Source organism: Mus pahari, chromosome 16 (genome assembly GCF_900095145.1).
Source record: "Mus pahari chromosome 16, PAHARI_EIJ_v1.1, whole genome shotgun sequence".
Taxonomy (NCBI): Eukaryota; Metazoa; Chordata; class Mammalia; order Rodentia; family Muridae; genus Mus; species Mus pahari.
In genome coordinates this window covers 41009101-41037085 of record NC_034605.1, presented here as the reverse complement: position 1 = coordinate 41037085, position 27985 = coordinate 41009101, and the positions used below count along the sequence as shown (strand labels likewise).

At 43.7% G+C, this 27985-nt stretch overlaps 1 protein-coding gene across 4 annotated transcripts; it reads left to right on the top strand.

The window, feature by feature from the left end:
- Positions 1–27985, top strand: Ssr1 (signal sequence receptor subunit 1). Of its 4 annotated transcripts, XM_029547423.1 has the most exons (10): positions 1–185; positions 2091–2203; positions 4399–4486; positions 6140–6402; positions 7559–7635; positions 8269–8347; positions 10168–10261; positions 10526–10540; positions 13749–13812; positions 27618–27985. In XM_029547423.1, exons 1-10 carry the CDS (start codon positions 107–109, stop codon positions 27640–27642), a joined length of 897 nt encoding a protein of 298 aa, XP_029403283.1. In that variant the 5' UTR covers positions 1–106; the 3' UTR covers positions 27643–27985. The 4 variants fall into 4 exon arrangements, with proteins under 4 accessions (XP_029403283.1, XP_029403284.1, XP_029403286.1 ...); XM_029547424.1 differs by lacking the exon at positions 10526–10540 and having other exon boundaries at positions 27618–27979; XM_029547426.1 differs by lacking the exon at positions 27618–27985 and having other exon boundaries at positions 13749–15501.

The window sequence follows — 27985 nt, the reverse complement described above, 5'->3', positions numbered from 1 at the left end:
TGCGTGCCCCGCCCCTCCACCGCGGCCCGGATGAAGAGTAACGCCATTACCGCCAGAGCCTCCGAGAGCCCTAGCGGACCCGCACCGGACGCTGACCGGCCGCACCATGAGACTCCTCCCCCGCCTGCTGCTGCTGGTCCTGCTGGCCTTCCCCGCCGCCGTGCTGCTCCGAGGCGGCCCCGGAGGTGAGAGACGCGGGGCTGGGCTGGGGACCACGGCGGACCACCCCCCGGCCCGGCTCTCGAGGGCCGTGCTGTCCCCCTTCCCCCCGGGATCCCCGCAGCTCTGCGCCGACGGCGAGCGCGGGCCCGAAGCCCTCGCTCCGCGGGACCCACGCCAGGGCCGACCTCGCTTCTCCGCCCGCGCGGGCCGCCCGGCCCCAGGCTCTGCGCTGACGTGTCGCTAGCCCCCACGCCGGCGCGCCTCCATTCATTCGCCGACTGTCGTTTCTCCTCCTCGGCGCCGTGGATCGCGGTCGCTCCGTCCCCCTCGCTCGCCCATCGCGGTCTGTGCGGGCCGCGAGGCTCGGTGTCCAAAGCTATCCCCTTCCTCCTGCTGCTTGTCGGCCGCTACCGAAGAGAATGGTCGGATGGCCGCCTTCTTCTTTTCTAATTTCTCTCCCCCTCCCCTCCCTTTTCCAACCAGTTTTTGCTGGTTGGAAATATGCTGCGAAAAAGTTGTTTCGAGCTTTTTAAGATTATTTTTTCCAACGATTGACCTGGGCTAAAAAAAAAAAAAACTTGGCAGAATGTAAAAATGTAGAATCTTTTAACTCCTTGCCCACCATGTCCATTAATTTTGCTAGTTTATAAAAACAAATAGTTTAAGTGGTCACCAGAAAGAATTCCTTTTCCTTTTCTAAGTTTCTGTGGCCCAGGGCATGAGAAATAACGAGCCATGTTATGAGCTCTTTGGCCAAGCACACAGAAGTGCTTGGCTTCTGTTTAGTGACTAGTATGACTTTGAATTATGACTGCTAGGGATATTGGCTTGGGAGTGTGGTGGTGGTGGGGACACAAGACAGATGTTGAGACCGAGGCTCATGTATGTAGCCCTAGCTGCGTTATAAGTCCCTGCCCTAGCTAGCACGTCCTTGAACTTAACGATCCTTGTGCTCGCTCGTATCTCTGGGGTGCTGGGTTTCAGGGTTTGTCACCACACCCCGTGGATGAAGTGGTGGGGATGAAACCCAGAGCTTCCATCATGCCAGGCATGCAAGGCGCATATGCACATTCCAACCGTAGACCATTGGGTTTTTCTTTCTTTCTCTCTTTCTTTAAAACTGGCTTTTGATAATTACCTGTAAACTATGAATGAACTATTTAACTCGAGAAAGTAAAAAGACTTAAAAATACATGGTCTTAAAGATACTGTTTTCTCTTGGGCTTTGCACATGTGGCTCTTCCCACATTTTCCCTCTCTGCCGGATTGCCACATCATCGCTCTCGAGAAGTGGTAATAAGAACTGCTTGAACTTTAAAGGACTTTGTAGAGTTTTGCCTGAAAGTGATGTTGTGTGATTTGTTGAGAAAGTTTTGTCAACAAGTCTCTGATTTATAACTTAGCATTATGATTGCGTTTATTTTTTGATATTTTAAATATGTCTGAAAATATGCTTGAAGTCATGTGCAAAAATAATTGGATTTTTTTTGCTACTAACCACGAAGCTGCCACTATTTATTTTAATTTTTTTATTATATTTAGTGTGGTGTGTCTGTGTCTGTCTGTCTGTCTGTCTGCCTTGTAATGTATATCCAAAAGCTAGAAGACAATTTGCAGGGTGCTTACCAAGAATCAAATTCACGTGGTCAGGCTTGGCAGCAAGTGCCCTTAACCAGGCTTGGTGTCCCTAACCGCTGAGCTATGTGGACTGCCCTGTTTTTTGTTTCTTTTGATATTAAAAACATTCCCAATAGAATTATCGTGCAGTACTTAAGACTACTAGTAAAAAATGTGAATAATTTTGTACGGTGGCATTGCTCAACTGATCAGGGAGATTATATTACAATAGGTGGAACATTTTCTTGTCCAGACCTCATGTTTAAAGACAATGATAAAGGTTAACTGCTCATCTTTTATTTTATTTTCAGGGTCATTAGCCTTGGCTCAAGATCTTACAGAAGATGAAGAAATTGTGGAAGATTCAATAATTGAAGATGAAGATGATGAGGCTGAAGTAGAAGAAGATGAACCCACAGATTTGGTAAGTTCTATACTTAGAATATACATGATATATTCTGAGCTAGAGATTCCATCTAAATTATATTCTTGTTATAGGCAAGTCTGCCAATTACCTCTTCAATTATATATGTACGGTTTTATATGGTACTTGGATGTGGGAGCAAATACTGGGGAGGCCAGGTTCATTGGATCACAGGGAGCTGGAGTTGCAAACAGTTGTGACATTTCAGACATGAGTCCCCTACAAAAGCAGTATTGCTCTGAGCCTCGGAGCTGTCTTCCCTGGGTTGCAGTTGGCCTAAGGGCAACTCACTGAGCATGAGTGCAAGGGTCTTCTGGAGTAGTTGGGAAACAGGGCACACTGAGCAAATGAAGAGCACGGAAATGTGAATGTCCACGGCGAGGTTAGCATTACACCCTGAGCTAGTACATTTGGAGCCTTCTCGCTTCACTTCCTAGGTCTGTCTTTTCTTTCTGTGTTTGTAACCTGCCATTGACTCCTACGGGGCGTCTCTACCGTGTAGCCAAGTACTGTTCTGGGTACTAGATTGAACAGATTTTTTTTTTTTTTTTTTTNATGTATGTATGTATGTTTTATCTACACAGGAGAAGAAAGCAATGATCTTCATGATTAATTTTTTTGATTGATCTGAGATTGAGATGTTGCCAAATCATTAGTCAAATGAAAGAGAGATAGGATAGGAATGTGTGTGTGTGTGTGTGTGTGTGTGTGTGTTTAGGGAGCAGGGGTTGAAGAGCAGGAGATAAAATACCCCTATGTAAGTAAGGGTTAGAGAAGATGGCTTAGAAGCTAGCTCTGAAATTTGTGCTCTCCTAATGACAGTAAGAGTAACTGGCTCAGAGTTGGAGAGATGGCTCAGCAGGTGAGGTGCTGACTACTCTTCCAGAGGACCTGGGTTCTCATCCCCCGCACCCACATAGCTACTCACAAACATCTGTAAGTCTAGTCCCAGGGGATCTGGTGCCCTGTTCTGGCTTCTGTGGATGCTGCTTGCCTATGGTCCAGAGATATACCTGAAGGCAGAAAGGGTTTTTGGGTTTTTTTTTTAAAGGAGCTCAAATTAGGGTCATTGCAACATGCTTCCTGCTAATTTGCTAATTTTATTTCCTGCATCAGTCCTTTGTAGGTTTTTGTTTTGTTTTGTTTTGTTTTGTTTTTTTTTTCATTTGTATGGACATGCCAGCCACTTAATTGGGTGCTTTGCTCTGCTATTAATTTTTTTGTTGTTGTTGTTAATGATTTGCTATATAGGCATGTAGTGTTTCCTCTGAGTAGAAGACCTTTAATGTGTGTACTTTCTGGCGATCTGTGTTAAGTCTTACATTCTGAGGCTCTGCATCTTCAACCTGTCTTATTACTTGAACAGCCTTGATTAGATCAATACACTCCTGTTTCATAGTTGTAAATATTTGACCAAAGTAGTGCTTTGGGTAAGATAATTTAGAGTATATTGGAATTTAATTTAGGATTAAAGATGATGTTTAGGGCTTTGAAGTTTGAGCCTACATGATAATAATGGATTCTATCATTTTTTCTGGATTACTTGAGCTTTCTGGCACTGGAATATACCTACTGTGGAGAAAGGAGATCCAAAAGGGAAGAATTAGGTCTACTTAAGAAGGTGGTCTGAATTTTTCTTATCACAAAAATAAATGGTCAAGATGAGCTGAAACAGGAAGCAGAAGTACCCTCAGTTATGTGTAGTCTGTGGAAGAAAGATGACCTCGTAGAGCTTGTATCCTTCCAGAAGTTACCTCTGGAACAGTGGCCTCGAGCTTTGGTTGTAACTCTGCTCCCAAGTTTCTCATTAGCAACTTACACTCAGCAGTGAAGAAGTGGGGGGATTGGGAGATTATGGCAGAGTCCTGAGTTGTCCTGAGATTCATGCATACATTCATGTACCGTTGGTTACACTTCCCAGAGCTGGAGGTTGAGGTGGAGATACATGGTGGTCCAGGCGGTGGCTTTCCTAAGGAAAGACTCATGCATCACATTCAGGATGTTCTGACTCCTAAACTTCCAGTGCAGAAACAACACTATATAAATTGTGATACGAGGAGAGTGTGTTCATGTTCTCCAGTTAACAAAAGGAGAAGAAAGACTGACAGACTAGACCAGCAAAGCAGTATTCCATCCCAATCTAGGGTGACTTTTCCAGCCCTTTCTCAGCAGTCTGTTTTTAATGTTTCCCTTAGGCAGAAGATAAAGAAGAAGAAGATGTGTCTAGTGAACCAGAAGCTTCGCCGAGTGCAGACACAACTATTCTATTTGTAAAAGGAGAAGGTAATGCAAAATTGTTCGTTTTAATCCCAATCTTACACATGTGAATACTGATGTGTATAGTAATGCTGACTTTAAAAGGGAAAAATAAATGCTATTTCGTTTACTAGAAATGAAACCTTCTTCTCAAAGATACTTTTAAAACCATGTTGTGTGTCTGTATGTACATATGTGCCCCTGGAAGCATGCTGACAGCTTGCCAGGGGCCTGCCCTTCCCCTGTGGGTTCCAGGGACCAAACTCAGGTTGCCGGACTTGCATGCCAGCACTTTTACCCACTCAGCCATCTTACCAGCCCCAAACCCACCATTCTTGAAACGTCTTCTAAGCTGTGTCAGTTATCATTTTGTTTTGTTCTGAGGACTTGAGCTTAATCCCTGGAACATTGTTAAAGAGCCAGCAATCACATGAAAAAGCCAGTTTTCCTCTGCTCTGTCTGTGTTCATACACAGACACACACACACACATGCGCTAGCTTCCGAAAGGAATTTATTCTGTTATCATTGAATTCAAGATCATCCTGCCTCAGTCCCCCAAGTGTTGGGATTACAGACATGCATCATCAGGCCTGTCTGGAATTTGGGAGTATATTTGAATGTTTAAATGTCAGGAAAATACTAAATATCTACAGTTAGGCCTTGGTTGTAGAATTACATTAATTTGAAAAAGAAACAAGAAACTTACATTTGCATATTTCTTGCTCCAAATACTTGGGACCAGAAGTGGTTTTTATTTGTTTGTTTTGCTCTGTTTTGGGTTTTAGAGTAATGAGCTATTTGGAGGATGGAGTTTATTTCATGTGCAGACTCATCACTTGAGACTTGTATCTTCCACTTACGGCATCCTGTCCTACAAAGGGTTAGACTTTGGAGCATTCCAATCTTCCGGTTAGGGCTCCTCAAATGCTTGAGTACATTTATTTATTGAGGGCTTTGTGGATAGTATTGTTCTTAATACTTTGCAGCATTTATTTAATCCCAGCAAACCCTGAGGGTATAGTTATTGTTGATTTTGGGTTTAGAGAGGTTAAGAACCTTGTCCTAAGTTTACCCAGAGCATAAAATAGATTGTAGAGACAGGATTCAAGTCCAGATGTGTCTGTTCTATGGCCTGTGTTATACTAGGTGAATCAGCACATTAGACTGTCTACAATGTTGTAGAAGACTTAACATCAGAAAGCATTAGTTTTCTTGGTCTTAAGCATTCTGTTTTCTATGTATTCCAATTTTATGCCCACAGAAAATAATTGGATTGCTGGGGGTATACGCTGTAGTTCTTCACATACCTAGGATGTACAAAGCCCCATTCTGTTCTCAACACTTTGGAAAAGGAAATTTGAGTTTGTAGCTCCTCTTCATTTATTTTTCTAGTAATATATTGAGTTGTATAAATCTGTTGGGTGATAATCTTGTTACCATGATTTTCTTAGCTTCTTAATCTGGATGTTATTTGGCTGAAATTGTAATACCAGTTTATGTCCTAAATTGTCCAGAGAACAGATAGGAAAGACTGCATTTAGACTACAGCCCCGGGTTCTCGAGCCCTGGGTTCTCGGAGCTGGTATGCAGTTAGTGTTATGCTAAGGAGGTTTTGCACCCGTGTCCATGTCTGCGTTCCACTTTGATCCTAACCCCACCCCTCCTACTCTGTGTTTTAGATTTTCCAGCAAACAACATCGTGAAGTTCCTGGTTGGCTTTACAAACAAGGGGACAGAAGATTTTATTGTTGAATCGCTAGATGCCTCGTTCCGTTATCCTCAGGACTACCAGTTCTACATCCAGAATTTCACAGCGCTTCCTCTGAACACTGTAGTGCCACCCCAGCGACAGGCGACTTTTGAGTATTCCTTCATTCCTGCAGAGCCTATGGGGGGTCGGCCCTTTGGTCTGGTCATCAATCTGAACTACAAAGATTTGAACGTAAGACCTTTTGAGTTGGTATTTTGTTTTGTTAGAGATTGTCCTGTCTGTTTAAGTGCTTATTTTTGACTCAAACTGTAATAGGCAACAGGAATACAAAAGGAGTTGCCTGTCTGTCTCTATCTACATTTATGAGACGGTGAGAGAGATGACCCAAAATAAGCACTAGCATAGTGGTGAGGGGCATGCCTGAGCTGTGTGCTGGGTCACTGTGTGGGAAGTGTTCAGTAGCAGTGTCTGCTCCTACTCAGTCTGATTTGGTTTTAGTTTTGTAGTACAAAACTGTGGAAGAGCAGCTGTGTGTATCCCAATGGTTTCTTATGTTGGAAAACTGAAGTTTGGTTAAATCATCAAAAATATTTTATTTTAGGACCGGTGAGATGGCTCAGTGGGTAAGAGGACCTGACTGCTCTTCCAAAGGTCCTGAGTTCAAATCCCAGCAACCACATGGTGGCTCACAACCATCTGTAACGAGATCTGACTCCCTCTTCTGGAGTGTCTGAAGACAGCTACAGTGTACTTACATATAATAAATGAATGAATGAATGAATATTTTTTGAAGATTTATTTATTTAATTTATATAAGTACACTATCACTGTCTTCAGACACAGCAGATGAGGACATTGGATCCCATGTAATTACTGGAAATTGAACTCAGGACCTCTGAAAGAGCTGTAACCTGTCAAAATTATTTTAAGATGATAATGGAAAAAAAATACTCTGGTCCTGGAAGCCACTGGCTTGTTCCTTAAAGTGGAATTGGTTTCCAGTCCGCTTCCTATTAGAGCATGGACCTGATGTATGCCTCTGCTCTGCCCCTGCAGCTGTGCTGTACATGTTTGCCGTTTGCAGGTGGGGGCTGAGCTGCTGAGGAGAGAGCTCTGGACTCTGCTGCTGTCTGCCAGTGCGCTGTGACCTCCTCTGCTATCCTTGCTCCTTGCAGAAAGTAGAGGGAGGCTTTGGAAAGCTTCTAGGTGTTTCTATTCTGTTGGAGAATTAGACCTGGCATTGAATAGTACAATTATGGCTTTGTTGTCTCTTCCAGCCAATGGCAGGAAAGGCGAGTCTGTTAGGATAACAGTGCTGAGAACACTTGTAAGTTTTATTCTTTGAGCACATCTCACATGTGAATTTTGACATCTGTTTCTTAAACAGGGCAATGTATTCCAGGATGCTGTCTTCAATCAGACGGTCACGGTTATTGAGAGAGAGGATGGGTTAGACGGAGAGACGTGAGTAAAAATGCACCTGTAGCTCTGGAAGGCGCTGTGCTCGGACTGCAGGCACTTTAAGTGGTCAGAGTGTGGTGGCCCTGCAGACTGAGGAAGTGCGAGTCCATACCCTGTATTAATACAAGTCAGGGGAGAGTGGAACCTGAAGCATGGCCTCTGCAAAGACGGTGGTTGATGGTTTTCTTTTCCCAAATTCTTTTATGCCCCAGTCTTTAAGTTGAGCCTTAGCTTGTCTAACTTCATGCCTGAGGTAATTATGGAAGTAGAAAGTTTTTTTCTTAAAAATGTTTTGTTCTGAGTGAAGAATTATCTGTGAATGTAAGTGTGACTCACTTGAAGGGATTTATAAACCCAATTATGAAAAAATGGCATAAATGTGAGGAAAAACTACTGAAAAGGTCTTAAACTGTGAGTTTGAAGTAAAACACAGATGGTAGAATTTTTTTATTGACAGAGTGTTCTTAATAAAAGGGAATTTGTAAAGTGTGTTGCCTGGAATTATTTAACATGGTGGATTTCTTTTTCTTACATATTTGAAAAGCTATTGAAGCATGTATTAGGTAGGATTTTGTTTTTAGTTAGATATGGTATTTATGAATTAACATCAACTATTTTTTCTTTTTTCTGTTCCAGAATTTTTATGTATATGTTCCTTGCTGGTCTTGGGCTTCTAGTTGTTGTTGGCCTTCATCAGCTCCTTGAATCTAGAAAGGTAATTATGAATGAGCAACCCTGAAAAACACATTCAGAGTTAGAGTACTAACTGCACTGGAGTTGTCTAGGCTTCTCCCCTTACTGTAGGGCTGTGGACTTGGGACGTTGTTGGTCCTTTTTAAAACAGTACCCAGACAACATTTTCCATATGTGACTTGAATTTCTTGAGATGTATGTACACACCCAGTTAGTGTACTGATTGCTCTCTCTAAAGTGATCTTTACATTTAATGAAATAATGTTCCTTGAGTTCAGAAAGATTTTGTTGTTCTACTTAATACATCTTTCTCATGGATGGGTTGTATTATCTGTAATCAACCAACTTATTTGGCTTAGAATTCTTAGTGGGGGTTCTTTTTTTATGTTTTCAGACTTTCTGGGCTATGTAAAACTGGTTAGTTAGATATCAGAGTGTCTACTGATAGGCAAACACTTCACACTGAGCTATAACTATAGCCCTTGGTTTTTGAGGTAGGATTTTCCTGTGTAGTCTTTAAGGCTGGCCGTCCAGTGTAGCTCAGTCTGGCCTCTCATGGTCCTGCTGTATCCTCCCAGGTGCTGGGATTACAAACTTACACCAACCTTCCCCACAGAACTCTGAGTCAGTCTTTCTGTGTAGACTGGCTGGCCTAGAGCTTACCGTGTACACCAGGCTGGACTCAACTTAGAAAGATGCACCTGCTTCTGCCTCCTGAGTGCTGGGATTAAAGGTGTGTACCACCATGCACAGCTTCCTGCACAGATTTTGGTTTTTAAATTGCATAGCAGTGCTAAAGAAAATGGAGTTAAATGGGTTTTATTTGCAGTATTTCAGGAGATGGGCTGCAAAGAAAGTCTCTCCCACTCTCTTGTTTTTTTTTTTGTTTTGTTTTGTTTTTTTTTTTTATTTGTTGTTGTTTGTTTTTGAGACAGAATTTCATGTAGCCTAACCTGGCCTTGAACTTACTGTGTTGCAAAGGCAGGCTTTGAATTCCTCCTGCATCTCCCTGCAGTGTAATGGGATTGCATGTACACACTATGCCTTGAAGATTTCACACTTTTAGATGAATTCAGTGTTGTTATCCTACATAGGACTTTATGTGTTTTGTGTTTCTACCTGTTTTTTAATTGTATTTTGCAAACAGTACAAGATTGCCTGCTTAAAGCATTTCAGTAATTAACCTTAATTTCATTGACTGTAAATTTATTCTTTGGAAAGAAAATCAGTGCAATAACAAATTGAGTTCTGTAGCAAGGGTAAGGATCTATATAGACTGCAAATGATCAAGAAGATGTATTCTTTGAAAGCACTTTTCTCTTATGGCATGTGTACATGTGCATTCACATGTGTGTACTTTGGCACATGTAAAGAGGTCAAAGGTCAACTTGGAGTTGCTTTCTTTCCTTCTACCATTTGGGACCCTAGAATCAAATGCCAGGTCGTCAGACTTGGTTGCAAGCATCCTTTCTCACTAAGAAGCCATCTTGCTAGCCCAAGACTGACTGTATCCTTAAGCATGATTTCATCCTCCTGGCAGATAAAATGTGTATTAGGGTGTTTTAAAATGAGAAAAGGATGAAATTTATCTGCTAAGATATGCAAATTACACATACGTTTTTAAAATTAGAATACACAGACAGACAGTGGTGGAACACAACTTTAGTCCTAGTACTCGGGAGGCAGAGTCAGGTGTGTCTCTGAGTTTGAGGACAACCTGGTCTACAGAGTTCCAGAACACCAGAGCCACAAAGAGAAACTGCTTCAAAACAAATAAAACTTTTTAGAATAAACAGTGCTGTGACATGTCTTATTAAAAATCCGTCTTTTATGTTCTTGTAGCGCAAGAGACCCATACAGAAAGTAGAAATGGGTACCTCGAGTCAAAATGATGTTGACATGAGTTGGATTCCTCAGGAAACATTGAATCAGATCAGTAAGTAGCCTTACAGACTTGGTGAACATTTTTTCTTAAAATGGAAATTAGTTTCAATTCCACCCAAAATGTTTGGTCAGTACTATTTAACATTGATCTTTTCCATTGCTCGTTAGACTCTAGCATAATAATTAGTGACAAACTTAATGATATGTTCTGTTTATGGTTTAGTTTGGAAGTATTTTCTTAAACATGCAGGTTATTTGTAAATGTCTGACTTCTTTCTAATTTATTTCCTGTTTCTTTCCCTTCCTGTCGCCTCAGTGCAGAGTAGAAGAGGTGAGGTGATTAACTTCTTCAGGCTTTGCTACAGTTTGGGGGGTCTTGCATAGTGCATGAATACAGCAAGTTTAATGAATAGAACTGCACTTTTGTGGGAAAACTGCTACAAACTACTTTTGAAAGAATGAATCTAAAATATTACTTAATATATTGTGCTTTTTTGTTAATGAACAGTTTATTAAATATACTAGTTTTTATGAAGGAATATAGAAAGCACTTGGGGGTCTGGAAAGCTTGCTCAGTGCTTAAGAGCGCTGGCTGCTCTTCCAGAGGAGCAGGGTCCATTCCCAAGTGCCCACATGGCAGCTCACAGCTATTTGGAACTCCAGTTCTAGAGGATCCAACTCCTTTTCTGGCCTCCACAGACACTGTGGTGCACAGACATCCATGCAGGCAGAACACTCTTTCATACACATTAAGAGAGAAAAAACACTCAGGTTAGCATCATTGTAGAGGACTTAAATTGTACAAGAATATAAAATTCTGTCCTTAACATATAAAACGATTTTCTGTACATATTTATTTCTACAGTATCTAAGGCCTCACTTTTCTTGCCTATAGCTCATGTGTGTTCAGAACATTTTCCCTCAGCACAGTGTAGGATACGTGGAGGCATTTTGAGCTTTGACTAATGAGATTTTTCTTATAAGCATTTTACATTTTAAGGTGGAATGGGTCTACTTTCCTTAAGTATTTTTTTACCATATAGATTCACAGTTCTGCTGATTTTTTTTTTTTCTTAATAGAAAAGAATTAGAGTCATCCCTTAATAATGTTTTAAATGTATACAGAGCCACAAATCCAAAGAAAGCTTGTCACGTAAATGCCGTTAAATGGGTGGGAGGGTAGTTCAGTTGGTGAAGTGTGTTGCACAGTCATGAAGACTACTGCTGTGATCCCAGAGCCCCAGCAGAATAAGCCAAGGGCAGTGGGATACGTTTTACCCTCAGTACTGGAGGCAGAACCAAGCCTCTGGCTGGGGTTTGCTGGTCAGCCCAGCCTACTGATGAGCCAGTGAGAGTCTCTCTAAAAACCAGATGGATGGCTCCTGAGGAACAACACCAAAAATTGTCTTCTGTCCTCTACATAAATCTAAACACACACCCTTCATGTGCACACAGGATCACACACTTGTGTGACAATAATTTAACAAAGAGTTCAGGTCAGGTGTGATGGTAAATGCCCTAATTTCAGGACTAAAAAGGCTGAGACAGAGGGATCACATTTTGGGGGCCCTCCTGGGCTCTATAATAAGATTCTAAAACCAAACAAAAGTGAGCTGAAGTTAGCTTCCATGAACTCCTAGGTGAGGGATAGCCTGTGATGTTGTCTGAGGCAGGGGAGAAAGATGGATCTGAGTGTCTGATAACATGTTGCCTTTGATCACACTAAACCCCAGGAGAATCACACTGTTGCAGTTTTCCTGTGGTGAGATGGCTTGGTTTTGCTTAGCATGTTGTAAATGAGTGGCGGAGATGTCTGTCTGTTTTCTGGTGTATGATGTAAGGGGTTTTTCATTCGACTTTCAGTAGTTTGAGGTGAAGTTTCTTCCTTGGGTTGTTTGACTCCTCCCACCCTTGGTAGGCAGTAATGGTAAATGCTCATCTTTGATAGCTGAGAAAGTCATGATACACATATGTGATTACTTTTTTGTCTAAACACCATGCTTTTTTCTACTGTTATGGTATTTGAAACTATTTCTCCCCAAAACAAATGTCTGTAGAGTCTTAAAGACTGCTCTCACCTGCCTGCTGTAACCTGAGCCGCTGTTGTGAGGTTAGCTGAATTGGCTCTTTTGAGTGGAATTGAACCAGGCATCAGAAGTCTTCAGAAGGGGACCCTTCATGTTTACCCTGCTACAGGTGGTTGGATTACTGGGGCTTAGTAGTCACATCTTCTCTACTACTTCCTGAATCTTCAGAGGTTATATATTTAGCTTGTTACTTATTTAAAAAATTTTTTTTGGAAATTGTTCAACTGGAGACATGTATGCAGACATAAGAGCATCCTTAGTCTTTAAGTATTGTTGATAAACATTTACTATAAAATACATACTGATGAATTAATTTTTTAGGAAAAGAATGTTAGGCATATTCATTTTCTTTTGGCATATTCATTTTTATTTCATAAAATGCTTATAAATAAACCTCACACCTTGGTGGAAGTATCTTTTTCCAGTTTTTACTTTTTTAATATGCAGAAATAATTTGCTGGTGATGAGATGACAGGACCTTATATGGTGCTGAGCCTGGCCTTGTATGTGGGTTCAGATGATTCTACTGCCTCAGCAGTTAGCACACACCAGGCTGTATATGTTTTCTGTATTATTTTTATTTTTGAAAAATAATAGCTTACTTGGCAGTGAGCTATTGTACATAGTGTGTAGAGTATACTTAGAACGTAACGAGAGGGTGTGTCAGATCTTCACTTGTTCCTTTCTTCTGGGACAGTTTTGCTAGCTACAGCCCAGGCTGCCCTCGGACTCTGCTTCCACAGGGCTAAGAGTACAAGCATGTACCACCATGCCCATCTCAGTCCTGTTTCTAAAAGAGACATAGAGATTATCTCTGTAAGATAGAAGAAACTCAGCACCACATACATTTCTGTTAGCTTGTAAAGAAAAGCTGTGTGTGGAGTGGCGTTAGCACTGAGGTGCAGTGTATGGCCTTGGTTTGCTTCTCCCAGTTAAGTTTGTGTAGTTGCCAAAACTTAATGCACCCACAAACACTAAATTTTATGTTTGTGCTGAACATAATTACGCTCCAGATGTGTCATATCTTTTAAATGTTGTATTTGTTTTTGAAGAAGAGCCTTGCAGAAGTCCTTGCTAGGTTTGAACTCCTAATCCTCCTGCTGCCATCTCCCAAGTGCTGGGATGCAGACCTCTATGCCTGGGTCTTTTAAAGCATTTCAGAATGCTTACTTGAGAACTTGTAAGCATGTTATTGAATGTATGGTGTCTGCAGCAATACAGCAACCATTGTCCAATCATTTCCTATGTTAGATATGAAAATGTTATTTTAATTGGTATTACCCTAGAAGGATATTTTTAAAGTTCTTTTAAAAACCAAGAGCTAGGTAAGAGGCATTTGCTCTGGGGTGTGGGTGTGTGAGAGGGTGGGGTGTCGAGTTTAGAGCTGCCCGAGAGGTAACCCTCTCTTGTGTTAGTTAGCTTTAATTTGCTCCTTTTTTTTTTTTTTTTCAGATAAAGCATCTCCAAGAAGGCTGCCCCGGAAGCGGGCGCAGAAGCGATCGGTGGGATCTGATGAGTAAATGTTGTTTGTGCCGCAGTCCAGTCTGTGCATGCCCTGCCCTCATGTTCTCGGCCTCCTGGGAATGAGTGCAGAGAAGCCATGCCACCATAGACGCCAACTGCTGCTTATGTGTGGACTGAGCAGTCGGAGTCTGTGGCCATATGATTGCTGAAAACGCACTGCATTGGTTTTCTAAAGTAACAAATCTGGGTTTTTTTTTTAAAACCATTAAACTGTGTGGGTGTGGATGTCTGTGAGCAGCTGTCTTACCAGAATCAATGTTAAACTACCTGAAACACGCCTTTAGCATACTCAGCAAAACGCTCTCACCGCTTCCCTTGTGCTAGTTTCCAGTTTTGACCCCAAGTTCAATTAATATTTTTTCCCAGTGTGGTTTTAGATGAATTGTTTAGAGGAAATAATTTGTTTATTTCTTGGAATTGATCAAATCCAAACTGAGGGCACAAGCCGGCCTTCTGCTTGCTGTCTGTCACAGCTTGTATCTAACTGCACAGCAGGGGTGGCTGCTGTGAGCATCAGAGGCATGCTGGGTAGTTTCTGCTGTCTGCTGTGTGCACCCTTCAGGAACTTACCAATGGAGTCAAAAAGAATTTTGGAATCGCTAGCAACAAATCGTGAAACCTGACAATTCTACTGACACCAGTGTATAAATCTTATTCTATGCCTGTTTTTGCTTGGTTTGAGTTTTTAACAAAGAATAGTATGTCTGTGCAAACTGGGCTGTTGTATTGTTCATTGTGGCCTTGGAGCCTCTGGGGTGACCTGGAGCCTCTGGGGTGGCCTCTTTTTCTTTGCTTGTTTGTTGTTGGCTTTAAGCAGACGTTTTGTTCTTAGTAGAAAGAATTTTTAAAAATTACCAAGGGATCACATTTTAGGAGCAGGAATACATTTTAATTAATCCTGATCTCCAGAAATCTTAATTGGAAAGCTTTAAAGTAGTCACAAGGTTTATCCTTTGACCCTATCTTTGGGGAGTTTTGAATGCTGATCTACTTTTCTGCCTTTATTAATATGAAAAATTCCCAAACTCCAAGAACTTAGGATTTCAAGACCAGAATTAAGTTGGGTTTGATAAAATGACTTTAGTTATTCCTGCCTGACCCAGTGAATTAAGTTTGGCATTGTTGTCATACTTACTAGAAGTTAAAGTAATGTCGAATGTGCCTGGGTAAGAGGCTTCCTTCCCTCTGCCTTTGAAGCCATATTCTCCCTGAGTGTATAAGGAAGTGGCCGTCTCAGTAGCTCTTCTATTCCTGACCTTTTTCATTCTTGTTTTCTTGTGGTCCAATTCCTTCCACACACACTTAAAGGAAATCAACAAACTAAAACACACAGAGAAACAAAGCTTGTAAGCTGTTTAACATGTAAGCCAAAGCCAATATTGATTGAAGGTCTTCTGTAATTGTTAATCACTTTGCAAAAGGGGGTGAAATGTCAAATTGCCTGTATTTGCATTTCTGGACTGTAAACTTTGTATGTAATATAATGTGTGTGGTTTTTAATTGAGCTGTATAATCTGTTTATTTTGAGGCCTGCGGAACTGTATGATTTTTTACTTGATGTAATAGAGGGGACCCTTCTCATTCTCAAAAACCATTTTCCAAAACCTTCTCTGAATATCTAAATTTGGTAAGCTACTGTAACATACTACAGTAAGGTATAAGTAATTAAAACCTTTAAATGAGCCGGGCGTGGTGGTGCACGCCTTTAATCCCAGCACTCGGGAGGCAGAGGCAGGAGGATTTCTGAGTTCGAGGCCAGCCTGGTCTGCAAAGTGAGTTCTAGGACAGCCAGGGCTATACAGAGAAACCCTGTCTCAAAAAAAAAAAAAAAAACCTTTAAATGGCCCATAGTGTTTAAATACCCGATAAAACATGGGGAGTTGCAGGAACTTCACTTAAAAGCTACCACATCGTCATCCCTGAGTAATTGCCTTATATTCCAGCTCTTTTGTTTCTGAGGTCCAAGTTAGAGCCTCAGGAGTGTAGAATGTATTACTTTTTAGTGTAGGCTGGGAACAGTTGAAACTTGAGTCTTCAGATGCCAGGCATCTACCATAGCATCAGTAAGTCTTTAGCAGAAACTAACTCCATAATGAATGGAATTCAATTCCACACATGGTTTGTTCAAGCACACTTAATAAGTAGTCTACTTTTAAATGTCTTTTTTTAAAAATGTAAATACTTGGATGAAGCTTTTCTTTGTTTCAATATAGTCATTTACATCATGAATATTGTTTTCAGAATTTATCTTTTGAACAAGTTGGTTTTAGAATCTGTCAAGTGAATTTAAGGATCATGTGTATCAAACTCTTGTCACCTAGACATTGGAGAAGACTGTACCCTAAAGCACGGACCTCACCCTCATTGTATAGCTTCATCATTTGGATCACGTGCTGTACATAGTGAGGGAGTTTTGGGACTGATAACTGTCCACTAAACTTTGCCTGCAAAGTTTGGAAAGGAGAAGTGAGGCTCAGTATAAAAGACTAAGGGGAAAGAATCAGGTAGATGTGAGAAGTAGTGGTGACGTCAGAAAGTAGAACTTGGTAGGCATCAGCCTGGCATCATGGTTAGAGAGGTGAGCACTAGAACACGGAAGCAGTCATGCTGAGTGGAGGTGGAGGTGTGCTTACGCCCTTCCTGCAGTCTTGGTAGAAAGGACAGAGCGCTTGGGGGTGCATTTGACCCACGACTTTGTGTTTATTTGGGGCCTTACAGCCTTGCTCAGCATGGTCTTGAATTCCTTCAGTATGGTGTGAAATCATTACAGTTTAACTCAGAACAATGTATATGCCCTCATCAAGACTTTGATAGACTAGATCCTTGGTTTTTCTTTGAGCTCCAAAATTGTTAGCTTAAATTAAGGCCGTTTCTAGATAGAGTTGAGGTGCTTTCCTTACATGGTGTTGGGTAGCATCTACAGCCATATAACTAGTCGGTAAACTTGGCCTGTGTTTCTTAAGCAACTCCTTCCTTACTCTTTCAGATAGGAGCAGCTGATGCTCACATTTCTTGTTAGCAGTGTGCTTGTAATGATACCTCTGCAAAGTACTTGCTGGGGTCCACAGGACTCAGCAGGTGCAAATAGCTAAGCAATAGTTGGTTCAGGGCATTAATTGTTCTTGGTTGTGCTTGGCTCTGTCCCTTTTCCTTTACACAAAACCCAGACTGTGATTATCTCTGAAGTGCTAGGAGTCTTCCTGGATTTTAGAATTGTGTGGGAGCACACCCTGAGGCTAAGGACCCTGCAGTCGCCTTTGTGAGAAAGTGGGAAGGGAAGCTGGCTTATTAAACGGGAGTCCTGACCTGTGTTCTGCGGGGCCCTCCTATTTATGAGCCCTTACAACAGCTCCCTGGGGCAGGTGCGTTGTTCTCACTCTGTACATGGAAAAGAGCCACTGAATTGAAGTGACTTGGAGCCTGTCTGTTAAATGTGGCTTCAGAGGTAGCTTTAAAAAACAAAACAAAACAAAACAAAAAAACCTTAGTGTGTTTTCCTTTCATGCATACATCATTTCCGAAATTTTATAAAACCAAGCATTTTGGCAGCTTACAAATCTTTATTTTCTAATATTCAGCAGCTATAAAGTAGAGATGGTATTGGTATTGAATATACAGATGTGCTTGTACTATACACACATTGAACATGCTTGCCACCAAGCTCATGGGCACTGTGAGAAATGCATCGTGCATCTCTGTACTTAGCTGTGTGTGTGTGCAGAATTTCTTGAATAGAAGATTTAATTTTTATTTAGTTAACCACAATACCCCATTTAATCTTCGTTAAATAATATATGTTTTATGTCTCCCTATTAAAACAGCCATGTTCTTTATAAACATGTGGTGGTTCACGCCTGTAATCCCAGCACTGGGAAAGTTGAGGTAGAAGGAACATGAGACAGATCAACCTGACAACATCATAAATTCCCGTTTCAAAAACAAAAACCAGTATGTTTGGATTGTTTGGATTTTTTGTTTTAGCTGAAATACCCATATTCATGGTAGAGGTGGAGTGTATTATATAGGCAGGTTGGGGTTGGTTCAGGTCTGGGGCTACAAGACTTATGATCTAGTTTCTATTCAGTTTGGGTTTTCTTTAGGCACAGTAAGACATCACAAAGAAAATCCAGTGCATCTGGAAAGCCCAGAGGATAGCTCTCTGGTGTTGAAGGCACAGGTAATTCGTGCTTGGTTGTGCTTTCCCCTATATAGACTTCTGTAGGTGGCCTGGACAGTTTGTCCTCCCATTAGCATATCTCCCTCTGCCCCATTGTGAGACCTGAGTCCTGTGTCTTCACACTCTGCAGCTCACACTTAGGTTGAAACCTGTCACTACCTAAAGAAGCAACAGGGCAAGGCAGGTGGGCCTTAGTGTGAGGTCAGCCTGCTCTACTGAGTGTGTTCTAGGCCAGCCAGAATGACATAGTGAGACCCTGGAATATAGTGAGTTCAAGAAAAAAGACAAGGGCTGGTGAGATGGCTCAGTGGGTAAGAGCACCAACTGCTCTTGCAGAAGTCCTGAGTTCAGTTCCCAGCACCCACATGGTGGCTCACAACCATCTATAATAGAATCTGATGCCCTCTTCTGGTGTGTCTGAAGACAGCTACAGTGTACTCATAAATAAATCCTTAAAAGATAACAACTAAGCATGACAAAAATATAAGATGAAGTAGAAACTTTCATATCAAAGTTGGACATGACGTTAAAAAAAAAAAAGACAAGGACTGGGAACGTAGCTCAGTTGACAATGTCCTTGCAGGCATGAGGATTTGGGGCTGGTCTCCAGAACCCATGTGCTAATGCCAGGTGTACCATGTTCTGGGGATGTGGAGGGGACAGAAGCCTCCCTGGGACAGCTGGCCAGCCCTGCCTCAAAGGTGAGGTCAGTATTCTAAGGTTGACACCCTCATAAGAAAATGCAGGTTCATTTTCACTTGTCATTTTTGCCAGGTGACTGGCGTGGTTCATACATACTTAAGTGGGGCCGGAGAGAGGGCTCAGTGGTTAAGAGCGTTTAGTGCTCTTGGAGAGGACCCAAGTCAGTCCCTAGCACCCATATTGGCTGCTTCAGAACAGCACTTCATAAATATATGGTTAAAATAATTCCTTGTAAGATGAGTAAATATTCCTAGTATTGAACTCATTAGCCATGAAGCTGAATGAAAAGCTGGTGCAATGTGATCTGTGACCCTTGGAAACTAGAAGGCACCTAGGTCTTAAGCTATGGCCACTAACGAAAGGTTTATCCACAGTCAGGTTCTTCATATGCTGAGTGAGAATGTGAAATTCTGCTTTTTTAATTGTTTGGTTCTGTTAACTACAGACCTCTAGTCAGTACAGCAATATCAAAGTGGTGTTTCAAAAGAGCTGTGTACTTAGAAAAGGGGAGGGTGGGGCCACCGAGCGCCAGAGTTCAGATTCCAGGGTCGCAGTTAGAGGCAACTTTGGCTTCTTCTCCGACGGATTGCCCCCTCCCCCCTGGGTGGTTAGGTGTTTCTGGAGTCAGGTGCACGCAGTGTGTCTTTTACTCAATCACCCGTGACTGGCGGCTCCTCCTGTGAATGTGTGGTACTGTTAAACTGCCCATGGCGTGCAGGGAGGGGCGACAGGGTGCTACGAGGATGTAGATGTGAAGGGATACAGACCACTAACTATGCAAGGATGGTTCTTGAGAGAATAGAAGTGCTAAGGTTGTGTGGCTCAGTAGCGTTTGATTAGCAGGGGTGAGGGGTTCAGTCCCCAGTACAAGAAGGGGAAAGGTAGGAAGGGCATGCAGTGTGCCTAGCCTGGTGGGTTAGTGATGAACCAGAGGGTGAAGGCTGGCAGGGCAGGTCTTGCAGTCTGTCAGCTTACAGCTGGCGGCTCTTTGTCAGCTTGTTTAAAGCGGCTACATTTCCAGTGAAGTTGTTGGCCTTCAGAGCACCGTGAACTTACCTCTCAGAATTCCTCTCTGCACCTGGCAGAGGTGGTGCATGCCATTAATCCCGGCACTTAGGAGGCGAGGCAGGTCAGTCTATGTGAGTTTGAGGCCAACCTGGTCTACAGAGTGAGTTCCAAGACAGCTAGGGCTACACAGAGAAACCCTGTGTCAAAACAAAACAAAACAAAAACCCCTTCAGCATCAGATCACATTGTTGTCACCTAAAGACAATCTGTCCTGTTCGTGAGGGAAGCTTTTCAGAAATCAAACTAATCTGCCAGACAGCTTAAATTTGTTGAAGGAGGTTCTTGAAGTCTGAGGGCATTTTAGACAGAAGGTTGAGAAATACTAAAGAATGGTCTATATAGAGTATATAGAGCACTAGCCATAGCGTACAAGACTGAGTTCAGTTCTCAGCACCAAGAAATAAACGTGTCAGAGCTGGATTATCAAGCTCTTGCTCCGTGTTCCTTCACAGACAGCCGTCGGCTGTGCACATAGCTTCAGGGCTCTGCAACACCCTCTTGTGTGCTCAGTGGCCGTCTTGAACATGGAGGTGTAAGGGTTTGGTTTGCACGTGCTCCTCATGCACATAGTAGGCGCTCCTGCTGTTCTGGTGGCAATTTTCAGGACCACGTGAACCCTCAGGGCCTTCCTGTATCGGAGTGTTAAGAGTCCAGAGTCAAGCTACATTCATAAATACTCTAATGGGTGAGTTTTTCTCTTAACTTTGTGTGTGTGTGTGTGTGTGTCCATCCATCCGTCTGTCCATCTGCCTGTCTGCCTTTCTGCGCATGTATTCCCTACAGGGCAAGAAAGGGCATCAGATTCACTGGAGTTGGAGACAGTTGTGAGTTGTCATGTGGGTGTTGAGAACAGAACCTGGGTTCTCGGCAAGGGCAGCCATCTTTCCAGCCACTCTGAGCGAGTTCCTAACACTATTTGCTGTTGTCCCTGTGGGGTGTTAAAGCATTCAGCCCCTGTACATAGGACAGGATGCTATCACCTTGAATCTCCTGAACAGCTTGTTAGGGTTGCATGTGTTTGCTTTAAGGCGGCCCTGCACTTACACCCTGTCCTGTTCATAATCTGCTTTTTCCCTAATAGACTCATACTGTTACTTGCTATTCCCAGCCTCCAGGTTAAGAGCTGCGGTGCAGGGGATGAGACCTGCAGGCTACGGCTACTTTGTTTGAAGTTGAGGCTGCAGGTACAACAGAGGCCAAGGGTCACTAGTGTCAGCATGAGAACATTCTTGGCTCCTTTAGCTGATGTTCTCCCAGAGCACACACTGGCTTTGTACTGAAACCTCACCTAGAAGTCCTTGCATCTCGGGAGCCACAGAGAATAGTGACCCCCGTGGCTCCCATGCTGCTCTCTACTCATGGTCTGCTGGCCTAGGTAGGGTCTCACAGATAGTCCTGACCGAGCACTTGTCCCGACCCACACCAGGACACACCACGTAGCTGCCGAGCCTTGTGGCTGAACACTTTCTCTCCCCTCTCTCCATCACTGGCACTTGGTCTGCTTCTTGAAAGCCTGGTTTAAGTCCTACAGATTCTCCTGCCTCTGTGTCTGCCTCTCTCTTGTCAGAGTATCCTCTGTGCTCCTGGCTGCCTCAGTTCCCCTCACCAGGCCTGTGGTCATTCACTTTTCTTTTGATTTCGCCCTGGCTGGCCAAGCCTGCTCTCCTAGGATTGTGTGGCCGGCCACCTTCACTTTGTTCCTTGGCTTCCATGAACCCTAAGTCCATGCCAAAGATGGTGATGCTGGTCGGGGCTAGCTCCGGCTCTTCTCACCACTCTGCCATGCTGGACTTGCTTACTTCAGTCCTTGGATCTCTGATGTAAATTATTTCCTTCATGGTCATTCTAACTGCCTGTGACATGTTAAGTCTTTCTTTTTCCCCGGGCCAATAACAAGTTTCTGTCCTCTGAGGCCCTCCATCCAGTTCTGGTGTCACTTACTGACACCATGACTCCTTTTATCCCCGCCGTTATTAATGAGTGACAGCTGGTCCTAGCTCTGCTTTAAATTAACATTAAATTTTGGTTCTCTTTTCTTGATTCCCTTCAGCTGGAGCTGCTATTCTAACTTAGCACTTCCCCCACACGTCGATTCTCGCAATTTGGCTTAGGCAGGCTCATTTATTAGGGAGCTTCACGGTGTGAGGGTCTTCACGGTGATGTGTCTGAAGGTGGTGTTTGGGTATCTTTTGTGTCTATCCTGTGAAAATGGAGGTAATGAACCAGTAATTCTCATGCAGTATTCCACGTGAGTGTCAAGATGACCGTGCGAAGTCTGGTGACACTCCTTCCTGTTCTCAAGGTGCATCCCACTGTTAACAGCTGATGGGGAAGTCATCTCGGCTGTATACAAACTTTCTCGAGTAACAGCCATGTCACTGGTTGGTCCTGAGAGGTGAGACACACAAAGACATCTTAATACTAAACAGAAAAAAAAGAAAAACAACTAGTCCAGGTATGGTGGTGCACGCCTTTAATCCCAGCACTTGGGGGGTAGAGGTAGGCGGATCTCTTGAGAGATCTGGTCTGCGTAGTGAGATCCTGTCTACAAAGGAATTACAGATTCAATCATCATTTTGCTCACAAGTCTGTTTTTAAAAGGTAGCATGCTCTACATACAAAAATATTGCCATTTCAGATAACAAAGTCATGTCGTAGAATCAAGGCGACTAACAAAAGAATTTCATTCTAAACTTGATAATGTAAGCCTTTAGTCCCAGCTCCTTGGGAGGCTGAGGCAGGAGGATCATAACGAGTAGGCCTGCCTGAGCTGCAAGATGGATTTCAAGACCAGCCTGGGCAATGAAATGAGGCCGTATTCAAAGAGAGCTGGGGGTGGAGCTCAGTCATGAGAGCTTGTTCAGGATGTGTGAGGCCCTGGGTTCCATCCCCACGCCCCAACACACACTTCACACACACATCACACACACATTTACACACACACACACTTCACACACATCACATACACATCACACACACACACATACACACCACACAAACATTTCACATGTACTGACACACACATGACACATTTCACATGTGCTGCTGGGCTGCTGACTTTGCAGATCATGGTCACCAAAGACATATGAGGCTTCAAAGACCTCTCCTCCTGTTCCCACTGATAATAAGAGTTTGGGTTTCCAATAATCATACACACATACACACACACCACGAATCAGCCAGTTAACCATTCCGTCAGCTGAGGCCGTTGAACCTAGATCTCTCTCAAAGCTCTGCTTTTCGAAGTCATACTGTTTATGTGCCTCACAGAAAGGCCACTCTGTGTCTAGAGGCTGCAAACTTGGAGAATGTGATTTTATCACTAATGTTTTCAGTCTTTTCTGTGAAATTAAAGCATGCCCTGGAGAGTTAGAAAAACCGAGGTCTGTAAGAACCAGTATTTCTATGTTTTTTTTTTAATTAAACACTTAGAACAGTGTTAAATTTCAGATTAACCTTTAAATGCTAAATCTAAATTGACACACAACCAAAATGCGGATGCGGTCTTTGAGCAAGGGCAGTGGGGTTTTTTTCCCCCTTTCCAAAATGTTTGTAAAGTGCTTATATTTTATAATGAAAGCAATAAATCTGAATGTTGAATTTATCTGGGCCTCCAAAGATGAGTGTGATCCTGAAAGCTTTCCTGTTGCAAAAAAAAAAAAAAAAAAAAAAGAATGTTTACAGTGTGTTATCGCACTTCCTGTTGGAAGGACGGATAACCATTCACAGAAGGCCCTACAGGTATTTTATAGGGCCCAGCTTCCTCACTGTGAACTTTGAACGTCCCATTCTCCCCTCTGCTCTGAGCTCAGAGCATGAGGTCCAGCCTTCATGTTCAGTGCTGCGTGCGTCCCTGTCCCACCCAAGTCAGGACCTTGTCTCCGCTCTGCTGGATATCTGAGGATTTCCTTTCCACTGGCCCTCACGAGGATGTGGTGCTGCACTGTGGCCTGCAGGGTGCGCCAGGGTGTAGATTAGAGCATCCCTGCCTTGCTCTCACAGCCTCTTCAGCCCCCACACTCAACTCCAGCAGCGGGGGCCTTAGCAGTTTACCTCGGGATGCTTCCCTGGCCGCGTGCGTCACACAACTTACTTTGTCGGCTTCTTACTCCCTGGTCCTTACGTTGTTTCACTCTTATGAAATAATTGTGAGCTTTAGGACCAGAACTGTTGAAAGACTAGGGATGTAGCTCAGTGGTAGATCAATCGCCTCAAACACACATGGCCCTTCGTTGTACACCTAGCCCAGCCAAAACCAAGTCACCGGACTGAGTCTTGAAACAGTTCGTGAATGGTAGGTGTCTGATGATAGGAGTTCTTTACACAGTCACACTGTGATACATTTGCAAATAAGGAAATTAATAAGTAGAAGATAAGTTGATTTTTAAAAAAGCAAAAAAAACTTCCACTCTTAAGCTACAAAAAACTGAGATTGGAACACGGGTTTGTGTGTGTGTATCCCAAGCAGTCATGTGACTTTGCTGCCTTCCACACAGTATTGAGGCTCCTCTCCTCTGACCCCTTCAGAACAAAATTACCTCCTGGTTACTATCTACTGAAAACCCAAGGAGGTGTTGGAAGGGTCACAGGCTACACCTCAAGCCGCCTCACCTTGAGTCTGTGCAAAGAGCCGGTGGCATCTGGAATCAAAGACTGCTGCTCAGCTGACGTCTGTGAGGGACAAACAAGCAAGAAGGGATGACAGCCAAGTGCACAGTATAGCTGGTAGATGTTAGTTGTGAGATTCTATGACGTGGATCTGTAAAAGGCGTGAAAACATGACAGCTGTAGCTTCAATATGAAAGACTTGTTCCGAGACTGACTTGTAACCACAGATACTTTCTTACATGCATAATGGCCAGGCGTTACCGAATGGTGCCAATCATTTGCCTCTCACAGACAGACAACACAAGCTGCCCGCCAGCTATGACTGCATTAGAAGGAGAGAGACCTGGAAAAGTCTCTGTAGACGTTTAGCCCCTTCGACCAGAACAATCACTGCCACTGAGAGCCAACAGCGCATGTACTAATAATTAAAACTGAGTACCAGCTAGTCATGGATGCTCACAGAATCCTAGTAATCAGAAGGCTGAGGCAGGAGGCTTGCCTGGGCTGCAGAGTGAGTCCCGGTCTCAGAAAACCCAGTAGGGCCAGTGAAATGGCTCAGTGTATAAAAGTACGTGCTGCACGAGCCAGAACCCAAGGAGAAGCAGAGAGCCAACTGCAAAATTTATTTTAAAATGAGGAAAATTAATACATTTCATATGCATATAAAATTTTCTTATAGGAGATATTTACTTTCGCCTGCAGAGAATTTTGTTTGTTTGATTTCTTCGTAACTTTAAAGAGATGATATCCCCCACTGCAGGGATCTTTCAAATGACGAGAAAATACAGAAGGGCAGGCAAAATAGTTCAGCCGGTAAAGGCATTTGCCACCAAGCCTGACAACCTGAACTGGATCCGGGGAACCCACACCGTGGAAGGAAAAGCTGACTTCACAACATTGTCCTCTGATCATATACACACTGTGATGCGCACACAGTAATAATAAAGTTAAATAATTTAAAAGCATTTTAGGAGCTATCCTAAACTCCCTTGAAGCTAGTCTGCCCGGGTGTGTTTTTGCTGCCCTCTGCTGGCCATGGTGGGTATGGCAGTGACCGAACCACCCATTCTCGGAGCCTCCCTCCCAGCCCCTTGGTATTGCCTGAAAGCTGGAGAAGCCTGGGCCCACTTCACACCTAAACACACCTATTTACTCTGGTTGACCCTTGGCGCAGCGTTCCGGTGATGGCCCCCACTTCAAGTTACACATCGCAGCAGAATGGAAAATACTTCTTTACCCAGACATCCGTGAAATGCTCTTGGATGGTTCGTCAGTAGGAAGATAAACGCTGTAATAAATGTGCTCCCACATGGGCCCCCCATAGAGCAACCAGCCAGTCAGCGAATATTCTCTAGACTCGTTTTGTCTCCCCCAACAGAAGCAAGCTTAGCAAAGAAAGCCAGCCTCTCCTCTGCTTTGCCTGCTACGGGGCCTTATTTTACATCCTGATGGCGTGAGATGAACAGAACAGTCGTTTCCACTCATTGGTTGACAGTACCATAGGATGGCTCAGCACACAGGATGAATGAACCCTTACCTGAATCCATCCTCGCACTGACTGCCTGAGCAACCTTTCTCTGATCCCCTGACTTGGCTCACCTATTTCTTCACCTGTCAACGACGGATAATAGCATCTAGAGTTACTAGTTAATCAAATGGAGATGTACAAATCTCTTATCTTACATTTTAAAAAATGAAGGGCTGGAGAGATGGCTCAGTGGGTAAGAGCACCCAACTGCTCTTCCGAAGGTCCAGAGTTCCAATCCCAGGAACCACATGGTGGCTTACAACCATCCATAACAAGATCTGACTCCCTCTTCTGGAGTGTCTGAAGACAGCTACAGTGTACTTACATATAATAAATAAATAAATCTTTAAAAAAAAAATGCAGCATGGGGCTGGAGAGATGGCTCAGCGGTTAAGAGCACTGACTGCTCTTCCGAAGGTCCTGAGTTCAAATCCCAGCAACCACATTCATTTGTAATGAGATCTGACTCCCTCTTCTGGAGTGTCTGAAGGCAACTACAGTGTACTTACATACAACAACAACAACAAAATGCAGCATGACCAAAAAATCTAATCTGAATGTCTGACCCACAGTAACTTTGTTTCCTCCCAGTATAAGCAGTTATCATGTGTCCATCACCGAAAGTACTTTGCCATGTTTTTCCATACATATCACATCCTATTTAAAAGGCTTGCTCCCCTCGTCCTCCCTCACTCCATCTATCTCCAGGCATGCTATCTTCAGGCCTTGCTCTCGTGCATGCAGCCAGCCACACTGCCTGCTGCTGGACACTCACAAACGTGCATGGTTGCACCGGGTTCCTGCATGCTTAGAAAGTATGTGCCAGAGGCCAGTGGTCTCCAGCGGTGATGGTGGGTTCCGGCCATGGCACTGTCAGACTTGACCCACCCTCCTGATTGCCATTCTCACCCCTTCTGAGTCCACCCAGCATTACGTGGGTTCTGGGGATGCAAATCCTGGTCCTCACACTTGCGTGGCAAACCTTTTGTGCACTGAGCCATCTCTCCAGCCCCTCTCATCACTTTGTGAGCGAGCTGTCTTGGACTCTCTCCCTCATAATGACCGTATCCCAGGCACAGGTTCATTCACACGGAGTTCTCAAGGTGTGTACGCTGCCATTGACGGTGGAGGTCATGTCCATGCCTTGTTTCCTTGAACAGCAACAACGACAGCTCCCCGTCTGGAGTCTGGCAAACATCAGGCGCTCAAAACGTGCAAACAGCGGGTGCTCAAAACGTGCGGAAGAACTCTGGAATGAGGGCGGGCGCTGGGTTGGTTTGTGGAGCGACGCTCCTTCCCTCTCGGGATGAGTGCTCCGTGGTCTGTCTGCTTTACTCCTCACTCAGTACGGTGACGAAACATTCTGTTTTTCACACCGTGTCCCTCTTGAAGCAGGAAGCTCTGATGAAATCTCAGTGAAGAGGCCTGCTTGTTAGACCTTCTTTCCAGGAAGGACTCAGATTCTGGGGCCAGTTTTAATAACTTTGAACTCCCTGCTTAGCCTTTTATCTGACTCTTCATAGGAGGAAGAGCATGGCTGGGGAGAATCCCTGGCTCTTTGATGGGGGAAGTGTTGGGCTACATCACAGCATAAAGGCGCCTTTATAATAAGATGGCCCGAGGCCCCATCGCCCTGTAACCAGCTTCAGACCCCGGGGAAGTGGCTGCGGACACGACTAGCGGTGTCTCAGGTCATCCCCCTTTGCTCTTTCAGGCGCAGAAAGAGAGAGGCACACTGAGAAGACCCTGCAGCTCAGCCATCCCGTGGTCTCAGGGGCGAGATGTGCCTGCTTCAGCTGCTTCCGGAAGTTGCCTAGACCAGCGGCCCCTGCGGCCTGGATGTCTTCTCTGCACCAGCTTGCTGCTTAGGAAATTTAGGACAGCACCAACCGCTTGACTGGACCCCTCATGTGGGTCCTCTATGAAGCCGCCACTGGAAATGGCTGTGTCACTAAGGCTTTCTGGCTGATGAATAACAGCTGTTGTGTTTTGTCTCCGGGTGGAGTGTTCCCAGGAAACCCAGCATCTCTTACAGCTAGTGTGTAGGAGGGGAGGAGCCCCGGCAGCCAAGAATGGGGGAAC